The 19,054-nt window shown below is 34.6% G+C and overlaps 3 protein-coding genes across 3 annotated transcripts; all 3 read left to right on the top strand.

Annotated features, from left to right (window-relative positions):
- Window positions 1-1,079: 1,079 nt before the first annotated feature.
- Window positions 1,080-5,750, top strand: LOC145616242 (putative GTP diphosphokinase RSH2, chloroplastic). Its single transcript, XM_081670936.1, has 6 exons — window positions 1,080-2,137; window positions 2,535-2,720; window positions 3,244-3,704; window positions 3,845-4,003; window positions 4,102-4,453; window positions 5,228-5,750. Exons 1-6 carry the CDS (start codon window positions 1,475-1,477, stop codon window positions 5,537-5,539), a joined length of 2,133 nt encoding a protein of 710 aa, XP_081527062.1. The 5' UTR covers window positions 1,080-1,474; the 3' UTR covers window positions 5,540-5,750.
- Window positions 5,751-8,281: 2,531 nt separating this feature from the next.
- On the top strand, window positions 8,282-10,414 carry LOC145618631 (uncharacterized). The gene is made up of 5 exons (XM_081673404.1): window positions 8,282-8,569; window positions 8,868-9,296; window positions 9,650-9,742; window positions 9,933-10,000; window positions 10,138-10,414. The coding sequence occupies exons 1-5, from the start codon at window positions 8,282-8,284 to the stop codon at window positions 10,280-10,282; spliced, it is 1,023 nt and encodes a 340-aa protein (XP_081529530.1). The 3' UTR covers window positions 10,283-10,414.
- A 773-nt stretch (window positions 10,415-11,187) lies between these two features.
- LOC145617940 (E3 ubiquitin-protein ligase SPL2-like) lies at window positions 11,188-17,394 on the top strand. Its single transcript, XM_081672713.1, has 6 exons — window positions 11,188-11,595; window positions 14,270-14,371; window positions 15,321-15,491; window positions 15,656-15,777; window positions 15,933-16,052; window positions 16,668-17,394. The coding sequence occupies exons 1-6, from the start codon at window positions 11,236-11,238 to the stop codon at window positions 16,969-16,971; spliced, it is 1,179 nt and encodes a 392-aa protein (XP_081528839.1). The 5' UTR covers window positions 11,188-11,235; the 3' UTR covers window positions 16,972-17,394.
- Window positions 17,395-19,054: the final 1,660 nt, after the last annotated feature.

Genomic DNA, 19,054 nt, shown 5'->3' with positions numbered 1-19,054 from the left:
AAAATCTACCAATATCAATTTTTGCAGTGTTATTAACTAATTATGGTTAGCATATTCTTACTTTTACTTAACCACATGTAATTTTTTTAAAAGAACAACGGACTCTTAGCATTCCATCCAAAAGCAAATATTCTTAAAATATGAGTCATATGTCAACTTCTAAAAAAGATAGTAAGCATCATCATCATGGGCTATTGTTTAATTTGATAAATCAATTAATCAAAATCTTAATTCCATAAATGGAGTTAGCTACTTAAAAAAAAAAAAATTAATTTGTATAGTCACCCGCAAAAATCTACCTCTTCCATCCCTTATGATTGTCGATTAAATGCTTAATGCTCATGCATATCTATGTATTTGATATCCTTCCTAATTTTTTCCAACCAAATCATTTTCGATCTCCCTCTCCTCGTTGAACCCCTCTATGATCCCACTCATTTAACTTGATAAATTTTTTCAATAGTTTGATAACTTCTTTTTTATGAATGACTTATTTTCTTGGATGAGATCAAAGATATTCCACTTTTAATTTTATTATCTAATGCCCCAAAGATACTCGCTAATTTTTGCCTTTAAAAAAACGGAGGTCAAATTCAACTAATGAAATAATAGCATTGAGTACTAGCTCGTTGGGGGTAACTTATCCACTACCTCCTCCATTATTATAATGAGCAAACTTATCCCTTATCCACTCTAATATAAAACTAATGTAAAAAATGGCTGAAGAGATAGACAAATAATTTATCTATTAATTTGCCTAATTGGACACTAATCAATTCTTAATCTAATCATTGCAAATACAAAGAGTATTTTTATTTGTAATAATAAATCAATATCTTTATCAAATCAACCGTAAAATACGGTATTATCCAAGGGTAATTTGGTCTTTACACTGTCTCCGTCCTCCTGGCTATCAACCAAAATAAAAGAGGATGAAGATTAAACAAGCAAGCAAAGTATCTGAACATAGTAGAAACCATTATTATTCATTTAAATATTATTATATTTAAATAAATTAATAATAATAAATAATTTTAAAAAGTTAAATGAAATAAAAAACCCCCCTCATTAAAAGCAAATCTTCTTCTCCACACATACGCCATTTCTTCTCTCTAATTTTCTCTCTCCTAAAATTCTAGGTTTAGGGTTTGTTCTCAATTTCCCCCAATTTACATCGATTTTTCTTCAAATTTGAACTTCAATTTCAATCGCCGCTAAATAAAATTAGATTCATACTGAAATTTCTATTCGGAAAACTGTAAATTTCCATTTTAGTTGTTATAATTTGACTTTGATTGTTCTTCTTCTTCTTCATTTGTTTTTACCCTAATTCCAAAAAATTAGTCATCTTAGATCTACCTAATTTCAATCGTTTCATTGTATATATTAAGCTCAAAAATCTGAAAATTAGTAGAAAAATCTTTGAATTTCAGCTCAAATTTCGGTTTCAATTGATTTTTTTTGAGCTCCATTAATGGCGGTTTCAACGATTGCGCTGTATGCGAGTCCACCGAGTAGCGTGTGTTCTACACCGCATCCATGTTCAATCAATTCTCATTCATCTTCTTATGATTTCGATCTCAGCGGTAGATCTCCTTCAACGAGCTCGCAATCATCATCATCAAGCTCTCAACGGCCGATAATCGGCGGTTTATCATGTCTTCTGAAACACTCTCCTACTTCAGTAAACGAGGATTTTCAGAAAGTAGGATTGGATGATCATCATCTTCATCATCATCATCAATACAACAATTTGAGCAGCTCATTTCGGTATTCGAATTGCTCGTCGTTGAGTTCTTCGTTGAAGAGAGATCTTCAGAGCCCTGTTTCGGTGTTTCAGGGTCCGGTTTCGGTTTCAAGTAGCTGTAATAGCGTTGCTTCGGGGTCGTTTTCGGGTTCGGGTTCGTTTCGGGTTAATAACACGACGAATGGGTTGTTAAATGGGTTTGTGAGGAATTCGTTGGGGTCGTGTTTGGATCGTGATGTGGAGGAACTTACGTTTAATATGGAAGATCATTTTGTGTTTGGTGGTAGTATTGAGGAATTGTTAGCAAGTGCTCAAATCAGGAATAAAATTTTCTATGAAGATTTTGTGATCAAGGCGTTTTATGAGGCTGAAAAGGCTCATAGAGGGCAGGTAATTCACCCCCCTTTTTTTGATGTATAATTGTGTTACTAAATTCGTATATTTCTCTGTTTAAATTCAATGAGATAAACTGAATGTTAATCTGCAGTCGTTTTTTTTGATGCTTTTATGTGAATTTGTATGATTGTTATATTTGATATTTGAGGATGAACTGATGAAGAAACTAATTTGAGTAGTGTGAAAGATGATGAAAAGTTTCTATTTTTAGTAATATATGAAATGCATTGTCATTTTTTAAAAACTAAATTTCTAGTATTGGATCATATATAATCTATTTGATTGTTCGAGTTTTTCTTTTTGTGTAAGTTTAACATGATTATAGCAAATTAGAAAGTAATGTTGGTCATATTTGTTAATGAAATTTATGTTTTGGCTTTTGTTTGTGTAGGTGAGAGCAAGTGGACATCCATATTTGCATCACTGCTTGGAAACTGCAGTGCTTTTGGCGAACATTGGGGCGAATTCAACTGTTGTTGCTGCTGGTTTATTGCATGACACAATTGATGATTCTTTTGTTACTTATGACTATATTTTAAGCATCTTTGGAGCTGGGGTGGCTGATTTGGTTCATGGGGTAAGACTTCAGAGATTCAAATTTAATACTGTGCTTTATCAGCTGTAAATCTGTGATAATTCTGTTTGTTTCTAAATTGCGTACTTGTACTTGTTGTATCCATTTTTGTGAGCTGTGAATTACTTGCCTCAGTTGCCTGATTTTTTTTTCCTTTGTTCGGAAAAGTGCTCTTGAGTGGCACTCTCTGTATTCATCCCTTCTGTGCTTAGAAAGTGTGTTGAACCTTGCTGTATACAATGTTCTCCATGATTAGCTTAGGTGATGTATGCCTAAGCATCTGAACTTTGTGAAATACTATAATTGAGAAGGATGTATTCGTTTTTTCATGCGTGGTGTACAGTTGCAGGACAGTTGTGTTTTATTTAAAGCAATAAGGTGGATGCTTTGACATTTTTATCTGCACTCGTGCACACTGCACATGCCATTTGAATACGTGAAATGTGACCAACTAGGCAGTAGGCATAGGGATTTGCTACACTTAGTTCTATTGATGGCTTATAAATTGTGGATGCCATTGTTTCAGGTGTCAAAACTAAGCCATTTGAGCAAGCTTGCACGTGAAAATAATACAGCAAATAAAACCATTGAAGCAGATCGGTTGCATACAATGTTTCTTGCTATGGCTGATGCTAGGGCAGTCTTGATTAAATTGGCAGATAGATTGCATAATATGATGACACTCGATGCATTGCCATCTCACAAGCAGCAGAGGTTTGCGAAAGAGACATTGGAGATATTTGCACCACTGGCTAACAGACTCGGTATCTCTACTTGGAAAGAACAAATAGAAGACTTGTGTTTCAAGCATCTATATCCAAATCAATATAATGAATTGTCCTCTAAGCGTATGAAGTCATTTGATCAAGCAATGATCGAATCAGAGATCGGGAAACTTGAAGAAGCTCTCAAGGGTGAAGATATATCTTACCATGACTTGTCTGGTCGTCACAAAAGCTTATACAGTATTCATCGCAAAATGTCAAAGTATGCTCTCTAATCCTTTTATGTTGTTTTTGGAGTTTTCTCTGTGCCAGTCATCCAGACCTTTTACCTAATCTGGCATGATGGGCATGTGTCCTTTATATATGCTCTATTTGGCTAACTGTATGTACAATGATGTGTAGGAAGAAGCTGACTATGGACCAGATTCATGATATTCACGGGCTGCGTTTGATTGTTGAGAATGAGGAAGACTGTTTTAGAGCACTAAAAGTTGTTCATCAGTTGTGGTCTGAAGTGCCTGGAAAGTTCAAGGACTATATTCATTGTCCAAAATGCAATGGGTAAGCAACATAAGCTATTTGTTAAATGTATGAGTATGACAAGGTAAATATTATTTTTGCTGATTCTTTTCTTAATTTACATTCTTTGTTGTCTGTAGATACAAATCACTTCATACAGTTGTGGTCGGTGAAGGAATGGTTCCACTTGAAGTTCAAATACGGACTAGGGAAATGCATCTACAAGCAGAGTATGGATTTGCTGCGCACTGGAGGTATAAGGAGGGTGAATCTCAACACTCCTCATTTGTGCTTCAAATGGTGGAGTGGGCTAGATGGGTGGTCAATTGGCAGTGTGAGACAATGAACAAGGACAAACCATCAATCGACTATGCTGATTCCCTCAAGCCACCCTGTAAATTCCCAACTCATGCTGAAGGGTGCCCATATTCCTACAATGCTCAGTCTAATGAAGATGGACCTGTATTTGTTATCTTGATAGAGAATGAAAAGGTTTGTCTTTTGATATTCCACCTTCTATCTTTTCTAGTTTGGAAAACAATGTCATATGTTTCCCATGTTTGTGATTAATTTCGTATGTAATGGTGTGGTCTGAAAATTTGAAGGAGACTGTAAGGGGTAGTCATATGGTTTGGAATGGGATTCTAAGCTTTATTGGCACAATCAAAACTCCCTGTCCTCCCTCTACATTGCATTGAGCCTATAGCCGAATATAGCTTTCCATATCATGTGTCATCTTAGTAGTTATTTTAGTGTGTGGTCTGAACCATTTGAAGGAAGACTTAATTTGGTTTAGAATGGGATTCTAAGCTGATATCGGTTCACTTAAAATTCCCCTGTCTTCTCTCTACATTACATGGGGCCTATGGGCAAAATGTAGCTTTTCCATGTTACTTCTGTGTGTGTTTCCTATTTGTTTGGGATACTCGAATCCCAGTCGAGGTTGAACCTAAATAAAGAGTTGGTAATTTTGATAAGCTACCTGGATATTTGGTTGTATTGATTGATGGTATGCTTCTCTAGTTGTTTATAGAGTGATCAATCAATACAACCAAATATCCAGGTAGAGACGGGAAGCTGTTTATAGGAGTGATGCTAACTTAGTGCGTTAAGAATGGCATAGCTGTATAGGATGTGTATAATTGAAACTGTTATTCGGATTAAGCTTCCTTTACTGCCATTGCAGTAACTGCATGAAATATCGCAATTTCTCTGTTAGTTCTCAGGTCTGTGCATTTATGAGTTTGGCATGTTTCTTCATTTCAGATGTCTGTTCGCGAATTCCCCCCAAACTCCACCATGATGGATCTATTAGAAAAGACAGGCCATGGTAGCCCCCGTTTGACTTATGGTTTCCCCATGAAGGAAGAGTTGAGGCCTCGGCTGAACCATCATCCTGTTAGTGATCCGACGTGCAAACTGAAGATGGGAGATGTGATTGAGCTAACTCCAGCAATTCCTGACAAGTCTCTGGTTGAGTACAGGGAAGAGATTCAGCGCATGTACAATCGAGGTCTATCGGTATCAAAACCTGCCTCTGCTGTCACAAGTGCCAGTGTAGTTGGCTGGAGTAGTTGACGATGAATGCTGATGTATCTTTAGTTGTAGACTAGTAGGACTACGGTTGAATAACACAATCTGTTCATGTAAATATATCATCTGTACAGAAAAAAATTTATGTTCTTTAATTTGTGTTGTGGGTATATAAAATTGTGTCTAACTGAATCTGATTAATTGAAGAAATGAAAAGATTGAAAAAAGAAATTATATTCCCACACATTGCATGGCATTGTCTTTATTATTCATTTCCTCTATATGATTCGGTTATTGTTACAGTTTGTTTGGTGACTTGGATAACTCAGTGACCCTCTTCCAGACTTGAATACTACATCACAGGGTATGCTAGTCAGCTGCTGAGAGGAAATTGCTATCTGATTATATGGTCAGTTAGATATAAACGTCTAACTAATGACCGAGATCGTGAGTATTTACTATAAATAGAAGTGTATAAACATGGGTATTGAGTATTGACGCCCATACTGGGCTTAGTATTGACCTTATTGTAACGAATCAGAAATTCTTATTGGTATAACTCTTGAAATTGTTATGTTGGCTAGTAGTTACTGAAACCCCCATATGCATGTCAGCTGAGGAGAGTTGTTCACTAATTCCATGATCGATAAAATTTTGTCTTTCGAGTTAAACTCTGTATTAGCTACAAATCATAATTCTCTTTCAGATGATCTGATCACTGAAATATTTATCGGCTTCTGAATTCTGATAAGAATCAAAATGAGCATGATCAATTTCCATAATTCTGCAAAAGAAAACTGTATATTACTGAACCTTTATAAACTTAGAATTACATTATGAAGTCACTAACATAGACAGATTTATTGATCTGAAACAGAAAACACAAGTGTAGCAGGCACTCAGACAGTTAGCCACAGTACAGTAGTGTTTCCTCTCATTTCCAAAGAAAATGTTGAACAGAGTCTTGCCAGGACAATACAAGCATCAGCATGACTAGAACCCCAGCAAGTCCCCACGACGAACCCCCAACCCTAAACACCGACGAAGGATCTGATGACAGGATTGTTCTTCGCAATCCTGTCACTGACGAGGATGATGGTGATGAGGTAGTTTTTATCGCGATTATTAGTCCTGCTAGAACCATAGGCAGAACAAAGCCAGAGTTCCATCTTATGTCATATCGTGTATCGTTGCTCTTTGTATTGTACAATGGGGATAGTACCACAGCTGAAACCAATGCCAATGCCATGGCTATCGGTCTTTGGGATGACATTTGGCTTGAATACGCGTAGGTGGTACTTGTGCTAGCCATATTTGGTGGTTCTTAACGCGTAAGAAACACCAAGAGATGAATTGAATGATGAAAGAGTGGAGGAGATTAAGAAAAGTGAAGAGGGGTTTATATAAGGGAAGAGAGGGGGTATTAGACGAAGGAATATGGCTGTAAAGTATGGTGTTTTGGGTGGAAAAAAAGACATAAAGTAGCCGTCCATAAAGTTGGAAAAGGAGGGAAAGGTAACGAACATATTGATTGACATTGGGATGTGAGAAGGATTTGAATTAGAGAAGTTTTTGGAGGTAAGGTATATACTTCACTTTAGTAGATTCTAGATTTCTTGCTTTCACATACAAGTAAACTCTTATACAGTGCAAACCCACAACGAGATTCTTTTACTGGTTGTTTGGATTACATCTTATATACCGTAGATTTGCTCATACAACATCATCTAACCGTGACAAATTATTATAATCTTTGTAAACGTAAACAAGTATATAATTTAAATTTACCAAATATATTTCCTTCTTTATATTATCCTTAAGTTACATGTTAAGCTTTCTCTAGCCACAAAACCGGAATTTAAAAATTAACTATAGAGGGGGTTGCTAAACGCCTATACCTAATAAGTTCAATTATTTATGTTCAATAAACTAAAACTTAAATTAGGAGCATACAAGATGAGACTAATGGAAGCTTTATATTGCTATGCTTATAATTTTTGATAGAGTACCTAAATCAAATTTGGACTTTAACTGTAGTATCAACTCTTAGCTTTTAACATATGTAAACTCTATCAAAATGTCACAGTTAATTATCGCTATGGTGATTGATTGAGGACAACGTAGTAACGTACAATGTAATCTCAATAAAGTAATAAATTGTTATGTTGTCCTCCTATATTAGATTACCATCAACCTTAAAATTTTCAGAACTTCAATTCGAATTTAAAATATACATAGATCCATCTGTTTATCCATATCATTGTTTCTTTTACCCTGCTTTTACATATTGAAAACTAATATAGTGATACTACGGTTCCAAAACTTCCAATGTAATAATAGTAGTTTAATACTCCGCGTAATATTATGCCAAAAGCAATTAACAAACTAAACAGAATACAACACTTACAAAGTCACATGCATGTACTACATAAAAGTTATCGCTTTTTGGACGTTAAAGCTACAAAACTACACATACAACCGTCATGTTTATGCCTTTAATTTAATGTTTGTGACTTTAGTTTATAAAAGAAGATACTTGCTTACACAATACACCTCAATTTAATCTAAATAATTCCCAACATAAGCTTAAACCTCGCTTAAGAAGTTACAAACTCTCACCTTAAGCTTATTTCATGTGATCAACTGATTATATTCCTTAATCATATAATAGTATTATATTTTTATAATATAAGGTTTTTTCATTATATATATATGTAACAAACAAATTGGACTATATTAGAATCATTGAATCAAGAAAAGATACTAAAAGGTTGGAGAGTAGTAAGAATGGGTTATGCAAAGGTTTTTGGCCAATATCTCATCAACTTGTTCATAGTTATAAAAAATGTTATCTACAATGTAATAAAGCTTAATAAACCGCCAATATTTTATCCCACAGGCCTTTTTTTACTCTCTAAGTACTACCATTATTGCGGTCTCTCTCCATGCATGGTTGATTTAGATGATGAAACTACCATGCATTTTTGGATTTCGAATTATAGACGTCATGACCGCCCTAACTTAGTCCTCGTCCATGGTTGTGGTGGAGAAGCGCGGTGGCAGTTTTGCCTTCAGGTTTTTATGTTAAACTATACACCTTATTTCGTCTAATTAATCTTGAATTCAATTTTATGATTGATCCTACAAAAAAAACCCACGTATTCACTTAAAAGGTAATATAAATACTCTGACTTGGACAAATTTGTTAAATGAATGTACAAGTTTGGCTCAATTATATTTTGAAATTTGATTACCTAGAATTTAAACTTGTGTTACCTTATTATGTAAATTAAACACGTATGAAAATTGAAGTTTTTTGTTCCGAACTTGATTTAATAATGTAGTAATATCTTTCCAAATTATGTTTGAGCAGATAGGAGAACTATCCAAATTATTCAACATATACATACCAGATTTGCTATTCTATGGAAAATCATACACCAAAAACATGGACCGAACGCCTCGTTTTCAAGCCAAGTGTGTGATGGAAGGGCTAAAGAAAGGGTTTGGTGTAAAGAAGTGCACAGTTTACTCAATTAGTTATGGAGGTTGGGTGGGCTACTTCATGGCTGAGATGTACCCTAACATAATAGAGAAGAACGTGATCGTTAGCTCCGGCGTAGGAACGACCGATGATCAGAAGGTTGCGCAGCTAATTAGGGTTGGGAAGGACCCTGAGGAAGTGATTAAAACGGTTGTACCAAAGGACCCTGATGCAATTAGATTGTTGGTTGAAAAATCTATATACAAATATGATCCTACACGTTTTGTTCCTGATTTTATACTTTGGGAGTTCATTAAGGTCAGTTATATTTTATTAACCATATACTTCGTCATCTTTAACTAAATAATTGCACCATTTGCTTTTTACCGTCTTCGGTACACGTTTTACCTATGCACGGTTAAATATTAAAATCATAAAAAATTACTATTTAGAACATACGTATTGAGACCCTTCTATTAAGGATCTTCTTTTATATAATAGCGAGAATTTATGGGTCAAAATTTTCAAATTTAACTATTAGAAGAGAATTGGTGCAACCATTCAATTAGGTCATGTTGGAAATGATAATAGTATTATAATCATATATGTGAATATTGTGATTTTCTTTGATTTTGGTTACACACGTAGTTATTAAATTTGTAGTATTTCAGGTAACAGAGCATAAGAACAGGGAGGAAAAAGAAGAGCTTCTAAGAAGTTTAATTTCAGGAGAAGTAGACTCCATGGTTTCTGCTTTGCCACAGGTAGATAAATCGGAATAAAAAATTAATGTTCTATTTGTTCGTACTCTTCTTTTCATCTTAAGTTTTCGTGTTAGAATTCATCACATCAACATACATTATTGAAATAATGGAATCTGGTGCAACATATGTATTGTATGTTTGTCGAGTACCCTTTGAGTAACCGTATTTGTTTAATAATATTATATTATAGGAAACACTTCTCGTATGGGGCGACCAAGACTACTTTTTTCCCAAAGACATAGCTCATCAGCTACAAAGGTCAATCACTAAACCCCCATTGAGTTATAATAGTAATTCAAGAATTTTATAGAAGACTAATGAATATATTTTTTTTTTTTTTTTTTTATCACGATTATATATAGGCTAATGGTAAACTATGAATGTAAAATTTGCAGGAAATTGGGGCCTAAAGCAAGGTTAATGATGATTAAGGAAACCGGGCATGGAGTAAACATGGATTCACCAAATGAATTGAATGAGTTAATCAAAACATTTGTATTTGGTCAATTTATTACACAAATAGCAGAAATCAGCTGCTGATTAGTGAATTGATTAGGCAATTTCTACTCAACTATTTATGCATTTGCAATGATTAATTTTTAATTAGCCATTTCTCAATATGATATTGAGTTGTTCAATACAAACATCTTTCTTAAAAAATAAAAAATAAAAAATAAAAAATAAAAAAGTCCCTTCTCCTTAACCTTAATTATGTATACACTTGTTATTCACCCATACTAGATTACTAGCGCACTTAATAAATTACATGTCTATAAAGAAAGCAACATAAAAATTTAAGGGTTCGTTTGGCATTACTGAGGTTTTTTGGTTTTCCGTTTTTAAAAAAATATATTATACATGTCACGTAATGAATCAAAAAAATATTTAGACTAATTAAAATCATGATAATTTTAAAAACTGACAACAAAAAAGTGGAAATACCTCTTGTTTCCTGTTTTTGGTTTTTAGTTTTAAAAAAAACAGGAAAATAAAAACCAAAAATGATGCCAAACAAGGCCTTAAGTTATGTGATTTTATTTTTATCTTGTACAGGTTATTGCATAACAAAAGAAGTGTACATAGAAATTAAAGACTATTGTTTTGAAAATTCGTGGTTGAAAGTTAGCTAAATCATCATTACGAATTAACGAAATATAGAGATTTGTTTGATCAACTCAAAGAGAATTTTTATTTTTATTTTATTGGCTATTGGGCTTTAAAAACTAAGCCTTAGCATTTGAAAATTGGACCAAGCAAATCATATTTACTTGGACCAAGCAAATCATTTACTTGGACCAAGTTATATTTTGTATGTACTACAATAAAAATAAATTGTCATACTTTCATTTCTCTCAATTTGATCCAAACTTTAGCCCATTATTATCAATCAAATTATCCACTTACCAAAATTACGAAACTACCCTAACCGCCGACCGATACATATTTATCTCCGACAACAAACCGCCATTTCACTCATCCCAAATCAACCAACAATGTCGGCGGGAGACCAAGCAGCGGCGGCGATTGCGGCGCAACTACTTCTCGCCGGAGACGGCGCGTGTCTAGGTTTAGCCCTAGGTTACGTGGCAGTTCGAAGTCTCACCAAGTTCGCCGCCACGTCATCGGCGTTCCGGAAAATACGGGAAGCACCTTCCGTACAAGTGTCGGATCTTCGGTCCTTGATTAAGGATGATGCCGGTGAAGGAGAGAGAAGTTCCGAGGTTTTGGTGGTTGTACGAGGTTTAGTGGCGTCGAAATCGGCGGTTAATGGGAGTTGGAAGAGTTTTTGGCGTGATGTTCTTGTTTCTCATGAATCTGGTGATCGTGGTGTTGTTCTTCAGCGATCTCAGAAGGTATAATTCGTTATTTTCTGGAACGTTTTTGAATTTTAAAGTTGTTAATTTTAGTCGAAGAATTTTTGGAAAGTTAGTGTGATTTGCGTTGGAAATTGAAATTGTGAAATGGTTGATTATGTATGCTTTGATGATTTTAGAGTATGATTGGTTTTTTGGGTGTTTTTTCTGTAGGATGAACTGTTATTATGAATTAGGGACTGTATATAGTGATAATCACTTGAAAATGAAATAGGATGTTGGATTTTTAGTTAGTTTAGATTACGGTTGTGATGTTACTGTTTGGTTTGAATTAAAAGAGCAATCGACTATTCTAGGAATGGAGGGAGTACTTACCTTGTTTGGATTGTTAGAATTCCTAGAAATGACTGATAAGTGGTATTATTCTATTCGACCATGACCCGTGTGCTAAGTGTGACAAGTATGTTGGATGTGGGATAGTCATTTTGAAGTATCACTAAATGAAAAGTTGGATTAGGAAGATAGATTGGAGGATGGGTTTGGGAATCATGAGTGTACAGAGAAGAGGGAGGATGACTTTGGGAATCATGATTGTACAAAGAAGAGGATTAAGAGACCATAATGCATTCAGGAATCATGATTGCTGTGATGGGGTGTTTACGAGGCAAGGCAAGAGAGAGTTTAAGGGAGTATATGGAAACTAGTTACCACAACAACTTCAATACCGCTAGTTTGTATGTATGTTACACCATTCAGATCCTTGTTTAGACGTATGACTTTATCTAATAAAGATTTTTTGGAGGTGAGGCCCATAAAACTCTGAGCTTTCTGCTGATGCTTGTCTTGCTCCCATTGCATTATAGTTAATCTTCAGCCTTCAGCAGATGTTTTAGTCAGTCACTAACAGTATAAGACTTAGGACCTACTGCTGGGGAATATTGTCAAGGGTTGTGTTGGCCCCCTGCTCATGGTGATTCCGAACTAATAGAGACTAGAGGTAAGCAGGGATAGTACTGTTACTTGTTGCTGCAATTTTGATGTGCAATCTGTTACAGATTTTAAATTGAAAAGATGGAAATGAAGCGGACATTAATTAAGTGTATGTAGTTCCCTTGGTAACTTACTAACCTTAGGTATAATGTGTACTATCTTGTTCATTGCACTTCTTTAAAGGTGGTCACTGGTCAGTATCAATCAGTGCTATTGGTGCTTGTAATGATTTGAGTTTGTGTTATGGAGCTTTAGACTTTTAGAGAGCCAAGTGGATTATGCAATTGACGAAGAGGTAGTATCTTTTTGTCATCATAGTATGATTTTGCTATTCTTGGATGTGATCGTGGCCATTTCATAGGGTTGTTTTATGGAGAAGGTGTGCATAGAGTAATGAATCTTAGTTTAGTTAGGCTACAGTAGGATGACATTGCGCAGGCAGCAATTACTGTCGTGCCTTAGCATTGGTGAGGCAGTAGCTTGTTGTGTCTTGTCATTGGTGAGGCAGACACTTGCACGGGCATATAGGCATTGTGTGGGCATTAGATTGGTGCAATAAGTGTGTGAACTATATGATTCCAGTGAAGAATTACTTTGGCCTTGCATGAAGTACCAGATTCAAGCCTGAAGCCCACAATTGTCCTAACTATGTAGTTTGTACTTGTGGTATTTGGGAAGCCTTAAGTTTTAATTTCTCTTTTCTTTTCTAGTATGTAATTGACAGTATCTTTCCTTGCTCTAGTAGCTAGTTACTTATATCCAACTAGGACTTAATTTTTTCCTGGTATTTACAGCCATATTGCCCATATATAAGGCCCATAGCGTGTGCTACATTATCCAGCTTATGCAGTTTTGATATCTTACCTCTAAAAATAAGATCTAATATCTCTGCAAACCTGTGCTATAAGTTTGTTTATTATTTGATCCTTTTGATTGATTGTTTTTTTTGATATACTAATGTGAAGTTATATGCTAATATAACCTGTGCCATAAGAAGTGAATGATACTGTTCTACTGAAATATTGAAGATTGATACGGAGTGAATGTTCTTCTTTACTTCTTTTGAGGTAGGCATGCATAAGTGGTTTTTTCTGTTGCTTATTGAAAGAAATGTTGCAAACTAAGGAAATTGATCCCTCAAGGATCTTTAATTCTGTTTTAGTTTAGTTTTTTGCGAATGTTGCGATGCTGTTTTTTTTTTTTTTTTTTTTTTTTTTTTTTTTTTTTTTTTACAGTAAAATGAAGCACACATGTAATCCTTTATGTGCTTGCCACTGTAGGAGTTCAATCTAATTATGTCAGAGCTGCTGTAATGCTTGTTATATGCTTAAAGCTACTGTAGACTGAAGAATTTCCCAGTAGCTGTGGTTTAATGAAGATTCTTTTTATTCGTCTCATTGGATAAGAAAAGGAGGGGGGAGGGGGTATCATGTCTGGGTCCCTTTATTAAAGCTTGAGAGGAATTGGCTTTTACAGAGTTATGTGCAAGTCACATGCTGATACTTCCAGTTAGCTATTTGGCATCAGTGACTTGTATGTTTGATGATGCAGCTATATACTATATTTTCTTGACATCGTGCAAAGTTAATATAATTATTGGTTATGCCTATGAGTATCACCTTATGATATGATGGAAAGAAACTAATTTGTGAGATTTCTCTTTAATCTAGTATTTTTTACCTTTTCGTGTTGTATCTAATTTGGTCATTACTGTGATGTGAAGTGTATATACAACGAATGGAGAGGATTTTTTGGATGGTATCCTGATTTACGTGCAGTCTTGGCCAAAGCCTGGAGAGAACCGGGCACGACATCCACAAGAACGGTAATTTTCAGTTGATCCTGTGATTCCTATATAGGCTAACTTTTTCTCTGCTTTCTTTCTCATGTTGATATGTTTAGATTGGGAATCTCAGTCTTGGCCAAAACAGGAATTTTGCTTCATGATTAGTGTTTTTTTTTTTTTTTTTTTTTTTTTTTTTTTTTTTTTTTTGGTTTTGCAATAGTGTTTGTAAGTTGTAACTTTGTTTAGGTTTTGTATTGGTTTGTTTTGAGTATTAAGTATGCAGCAGGATGAACTAATTGATTAGCTAACTATGGTGAATTTTTAAATCAAGCCTTACCATGACAAAAACTGCTAACACAGTAAATCGAATTATCGAAATGCAAATTTTAGGATATTTAGTGACCTTTTTCAGGAATATAGCAAGCATGCTTCTTCATGCATTTTTGTTCTGTATTTATCTAAAAGGTCAAATTTGAACCATAGCTAGGATCTATGAATTCCTTGTTAGCCTTTTCTGGTTTATTTCTTTTGCTCTATTTTTAGATGCATAGAGTAACAAAATTTCTAATAAAGTAAATGGATGTAAGAAAAATGTCGATAAAGTAGCAAGATGGAGTAAAATGGTGGGCAGGTGTTAGAAAAAGTTAGATAAAGTAAGAGGGAGTGGAAAGAAGTAAATATTTCATAGTAATGTAATGAACTGACCTAAGGGAGGGGCATTATGGGTAAAAAGTGACAGAGTATAATATTATTAGCTGTGAAACAGAGATTAATTGACAGAGTGTAAAAAGTGAGACAATGCCCAATAGTGTGGGCGCTAATGAAAATTCAATAATGTTTTCTTGATACATCTGTGCAGCAACCTGAATTGTTTGCCTATCTTATCTTTGTAAGAATGTTACATCTTTATTGACTGAAGAATATGACTCTGTTGAGTATATCCTACCGACTACATACAAATGAAGTTTTTCATTGTTCTTTTTTTCAGATCCCTTTTGTTCTAGTTGATGGCCGTCAACAGTCACACTCTGATTATGTTGTGGTTGACTTGGATGATTCAAATCATCCTCTGCCTTTAACTACAGTTTACCATCATATGGAACCAATTCAGGCTTCTCCATATACCTTTCTCCAGGCACTTTTTGGGCATGAATACCCTGTAAGTTGCTAATTTTGCTGTTCACTTGATTATACCTTTATTTTCCCTTTTCTTTCTCCCATTCTTCAACTTTTTATCAACTCCCCCACTCCCGGCCCTCCTATTTTAAATTTAATAAACTGACCCTCTTTATTATGCTAATGAAAAATGATATTCGGTTGCAGGTTGGTGTGCTTGATGAGGAAAAAATTCTTCCTCTCGGAAAGGAAGTCACAGCAGTTGGAGTTTGTTCCTCAAAGAGTGGGGCTCTTGAGATTAAATCATGCAGAGATCTTCCTTGCTTTCTGTAAGGCCAACAGCTCTATTGCCGTATGTAGTTTTGTATTGATAATTTACATATGCAGATTCTTAGTTAGTTTTAGGAATGTTGTATACTTGTGTTTGGATATTGTCTGGACTATGTTATTTTTTGAAGTGCTTTTATGCTTTATCTTTCTGCAGGTCTGAACTGACTAAGGATCAAATATTAGTGCAACTCTCTTTCAGGACGAAAATGTTACTCTGGAGTGGCATTGTTATTGGTTCAGTCTCGATTGGCGTACTTGGTTATGCGATTTTTAGGTATTATTACTGTTGTTCTTTCCTTTAACTTATGTGGTTGCTTCTTTCTGTAAATAGCATAGATTGATAATGATTTTGACTCTAACATGAACATGAGGTTGTGTATTTGAATATTTATGTGCCTTTGACCATTGATGCCATAATTTTAATCCAATGCTATTATTAAAAGCTGATGAGTTGTAAGATTGATTGAAAGCATTTTATTTATATAGCTAAGTTAAACATACAGATTTGTTGAATTATTGAATGGAAAGTCACATTCTTATTTTCTTGTCCTGCTGTGTGATTGAGAGATGGTTTCCTTTTATTCTTTCATTTTATAAAAACCAGGCGCCCAAGGCCCAACTGATTATGAATTGTATGTTTTTTTGTTAAGATTTACATATAATTTTGTATGTTTTGATGTTCTTTTTGATAGAAGATGGAAAGAATGGAACATTGTTGAGAGTAGGCAAAGGCATTTGACTAAATTCTTAATCAGAAACTCTTTTAAACCACAATTTTTTTTTTTTTAATCCTGATAGTGATTTAACTTTTTTTTTTTTAATTTGAGATGGATTTATTACTCTAGATTTTTTGCCTAATTTCAGTTGCTTGTCCTATGATTTTCTGCAGGAACTGGAATAAGTGGAAGCAATGGCGGGAGCAAAGGAGGGCGCAGCAACAAAATCATCCTGGAGTTAATGCTGAAAGTGGCAGCAGCAGTCCCGATTCGGAAGTTGAAGATGAAGTCGGAGATGTTCCTGATGGGCAGTTGTGTGTAATCTGTCTTATGAGGAGACGAAGGTCTGCATTTGTACCGTGTGGACATCTGGTTTGTTGCCAAAGATGCGCGTTTTCAGTTGAACGAGATTTAGCACCAAAATGTCCTGTTTGTCGGCAAGTTATTCGTGGATCTGTCAGGATATATGATACTTGAGGTACCCAACAAATATATATTGTTAGAAGTAGCGGTATAGGGAGAGGAAACTTTTGTGAATATGCCTCATAAACATCATAATCGCTGAAAAACACTTCAATTTTAGAGGGCAATAAAGGACGATAGCAATCGTCTGAAGCCTTCTGTCACGTGCTGTCTAGGGACATGCTGTGCCAGGGCATCGGGGAAACTGACACCACGTGACTCTTTGCTTCCCTTCTATATATGTTCACTCCACTGTAATGTCAATGATGTCTTTATATGCTAATGCGGGAGCAGGTTTTCACCATGTACATAGCTCTCTACTCTCTTATTTCAAATATCAAATTTATTTGATATAGTGCTATAGAATTCCTTCTCTTTGTCTTTCCTAACAATTTGGATCATTTTTTTGAATGTTCACTATAACACTACAACATACTTCTAGACCTTGTTCATTGTGCCATTGTGGTATCAGAATTTCGATTCAACACAAATTCAGAAACATGTTTTGATTTGCTTAGTTATCATAGTATTATGCAAGCACATCCATTTTTTTCATCTTTTGGAGAGGATGAAAGTTTAATAGTATAAAAAATCTTTAAAAAAATAAAAATGAAAATCACAGGATATATTCAACTAATCCCTTGAAAATTATACCCTAGAAAAATTATTAAAATTAAAAAAGATAATAAAAGAAACGTATACAAGTATATCTTATCATCTATACTTCCTATATTTTCTCAATTTCTTGACCAAAAAGTCATCTAATAAACTCACCATAATTTCACTTCATTCTCCCTTCATATTCAGTTGTCTACCATTAAAATAAAAAAACACAAAACAAGAACAATGTCAGTGATATTATCAACCATCTCCTCGGCTGCCTTAGCCTATTTTGCATCATTAGAAAAGGCTAAGACTCAGAAAGCTTATGACACAGTTGAAACCCTTCGCGGTATACCGGAATATCATGTGACCGGCTTACAAACACTCATAAGCAGTCTTCCTCACCATGATATCAAAAAAATTGTCTTCCTTCGCGGTGTTGTTTTGCCGAGTTCCTTACTTAATAATGTAACTAGTGATGGAAACCAGGGCTCATCACCGTCTCATGCGTCTGATACGGTCCAAGGTGTACCGGAATCGGAGTCATCGGTGAATATTCTTCAGTCCCCTAAGACCCATCAGCAAGCTGTTGTGGTTGAGAGAAGTATCATTGTGAGTATGACCTTCCTAGTTTCTTTCTTAGATAAAATATATCATTATTATAATTATATTAGGGTTTTATGTTAGGGTTGTGATTATATTTCTTAATCTTTCTAAATTATGTCATGAATTTTAATTATATTTGCTTAATAAATTGTTTGAATGAAGTTGTTAAAGTTTAATGATAATTATATATGATTAATTCATTTTTTTATTATTAATATGAGTGTATATTTTGACGCAATAGTATTCATGTGAATTGTTGGTTAGCCTCAAACTTCCTAATGTTTTGTAGCTAGTAAGTTATTTTGATCCTAATTGAAAATTAAACAATATTGACCATAATTTTTTGCACAAGTTTTTCAAATTTGACTGATTTTATTTTATTTATTTATTTATTTTTAATATTGAAGCACGGATATAATGAAAAATCTAATTTTTTGGGCTTCATCAACAAGAAACAAGAGGGAAAGAAAGTTGTCTCCAAGGAACGAAGACAGGTAATTGCCATGCTCATGATCTTCATATTGTATACTCTACAATGTATTCAAGCTAACTCAATTCTATTTTCGTCTTGACAATAGAACTTTGAAAGCGAACCTAAGCTAGCCCTAGTTTGTGAGGATATACTACCTCCGTTAATATTTAGTTGCAACTTTGGAATATTTTATATGTCTCTCAAATAATACCCCAAAGTTGCAACTAAAAGTTAACAGAGGTAGTATATCAAAACATTAGCAAAAAGTCGAACATAGTATCGTAACTTATTTTGTTTGTGTTTATCATGACTCGAGCTCATCAACTCGAACTTGAGTTGTTACTTATTAAGCTTACTTTGAAAACCAGTTAAGCTATCCTAAATTTATATATGTTTACTTGAGTCATTAAGATCTCG

The sequence above is a fragment of the Chenopodium album genome, chromosome 26 (genome assembly GCF_948465745.1).
Source record: "Chenopodium album chromosome 26, dcCheAlbu1.1, whole genome shotgun sequence".
Lineage (NCBI taxonomy): Eukaryota > Viridiplantae > Streptophyta > Magnoliopsida > Caryophyllales > Amaranthaceae > Chenopodium > Chenopodium album.
Note: the sequence above shows the minus strand (reverse complement) of the source record. Positions and strands in the feature narration are given on the sequence as shown.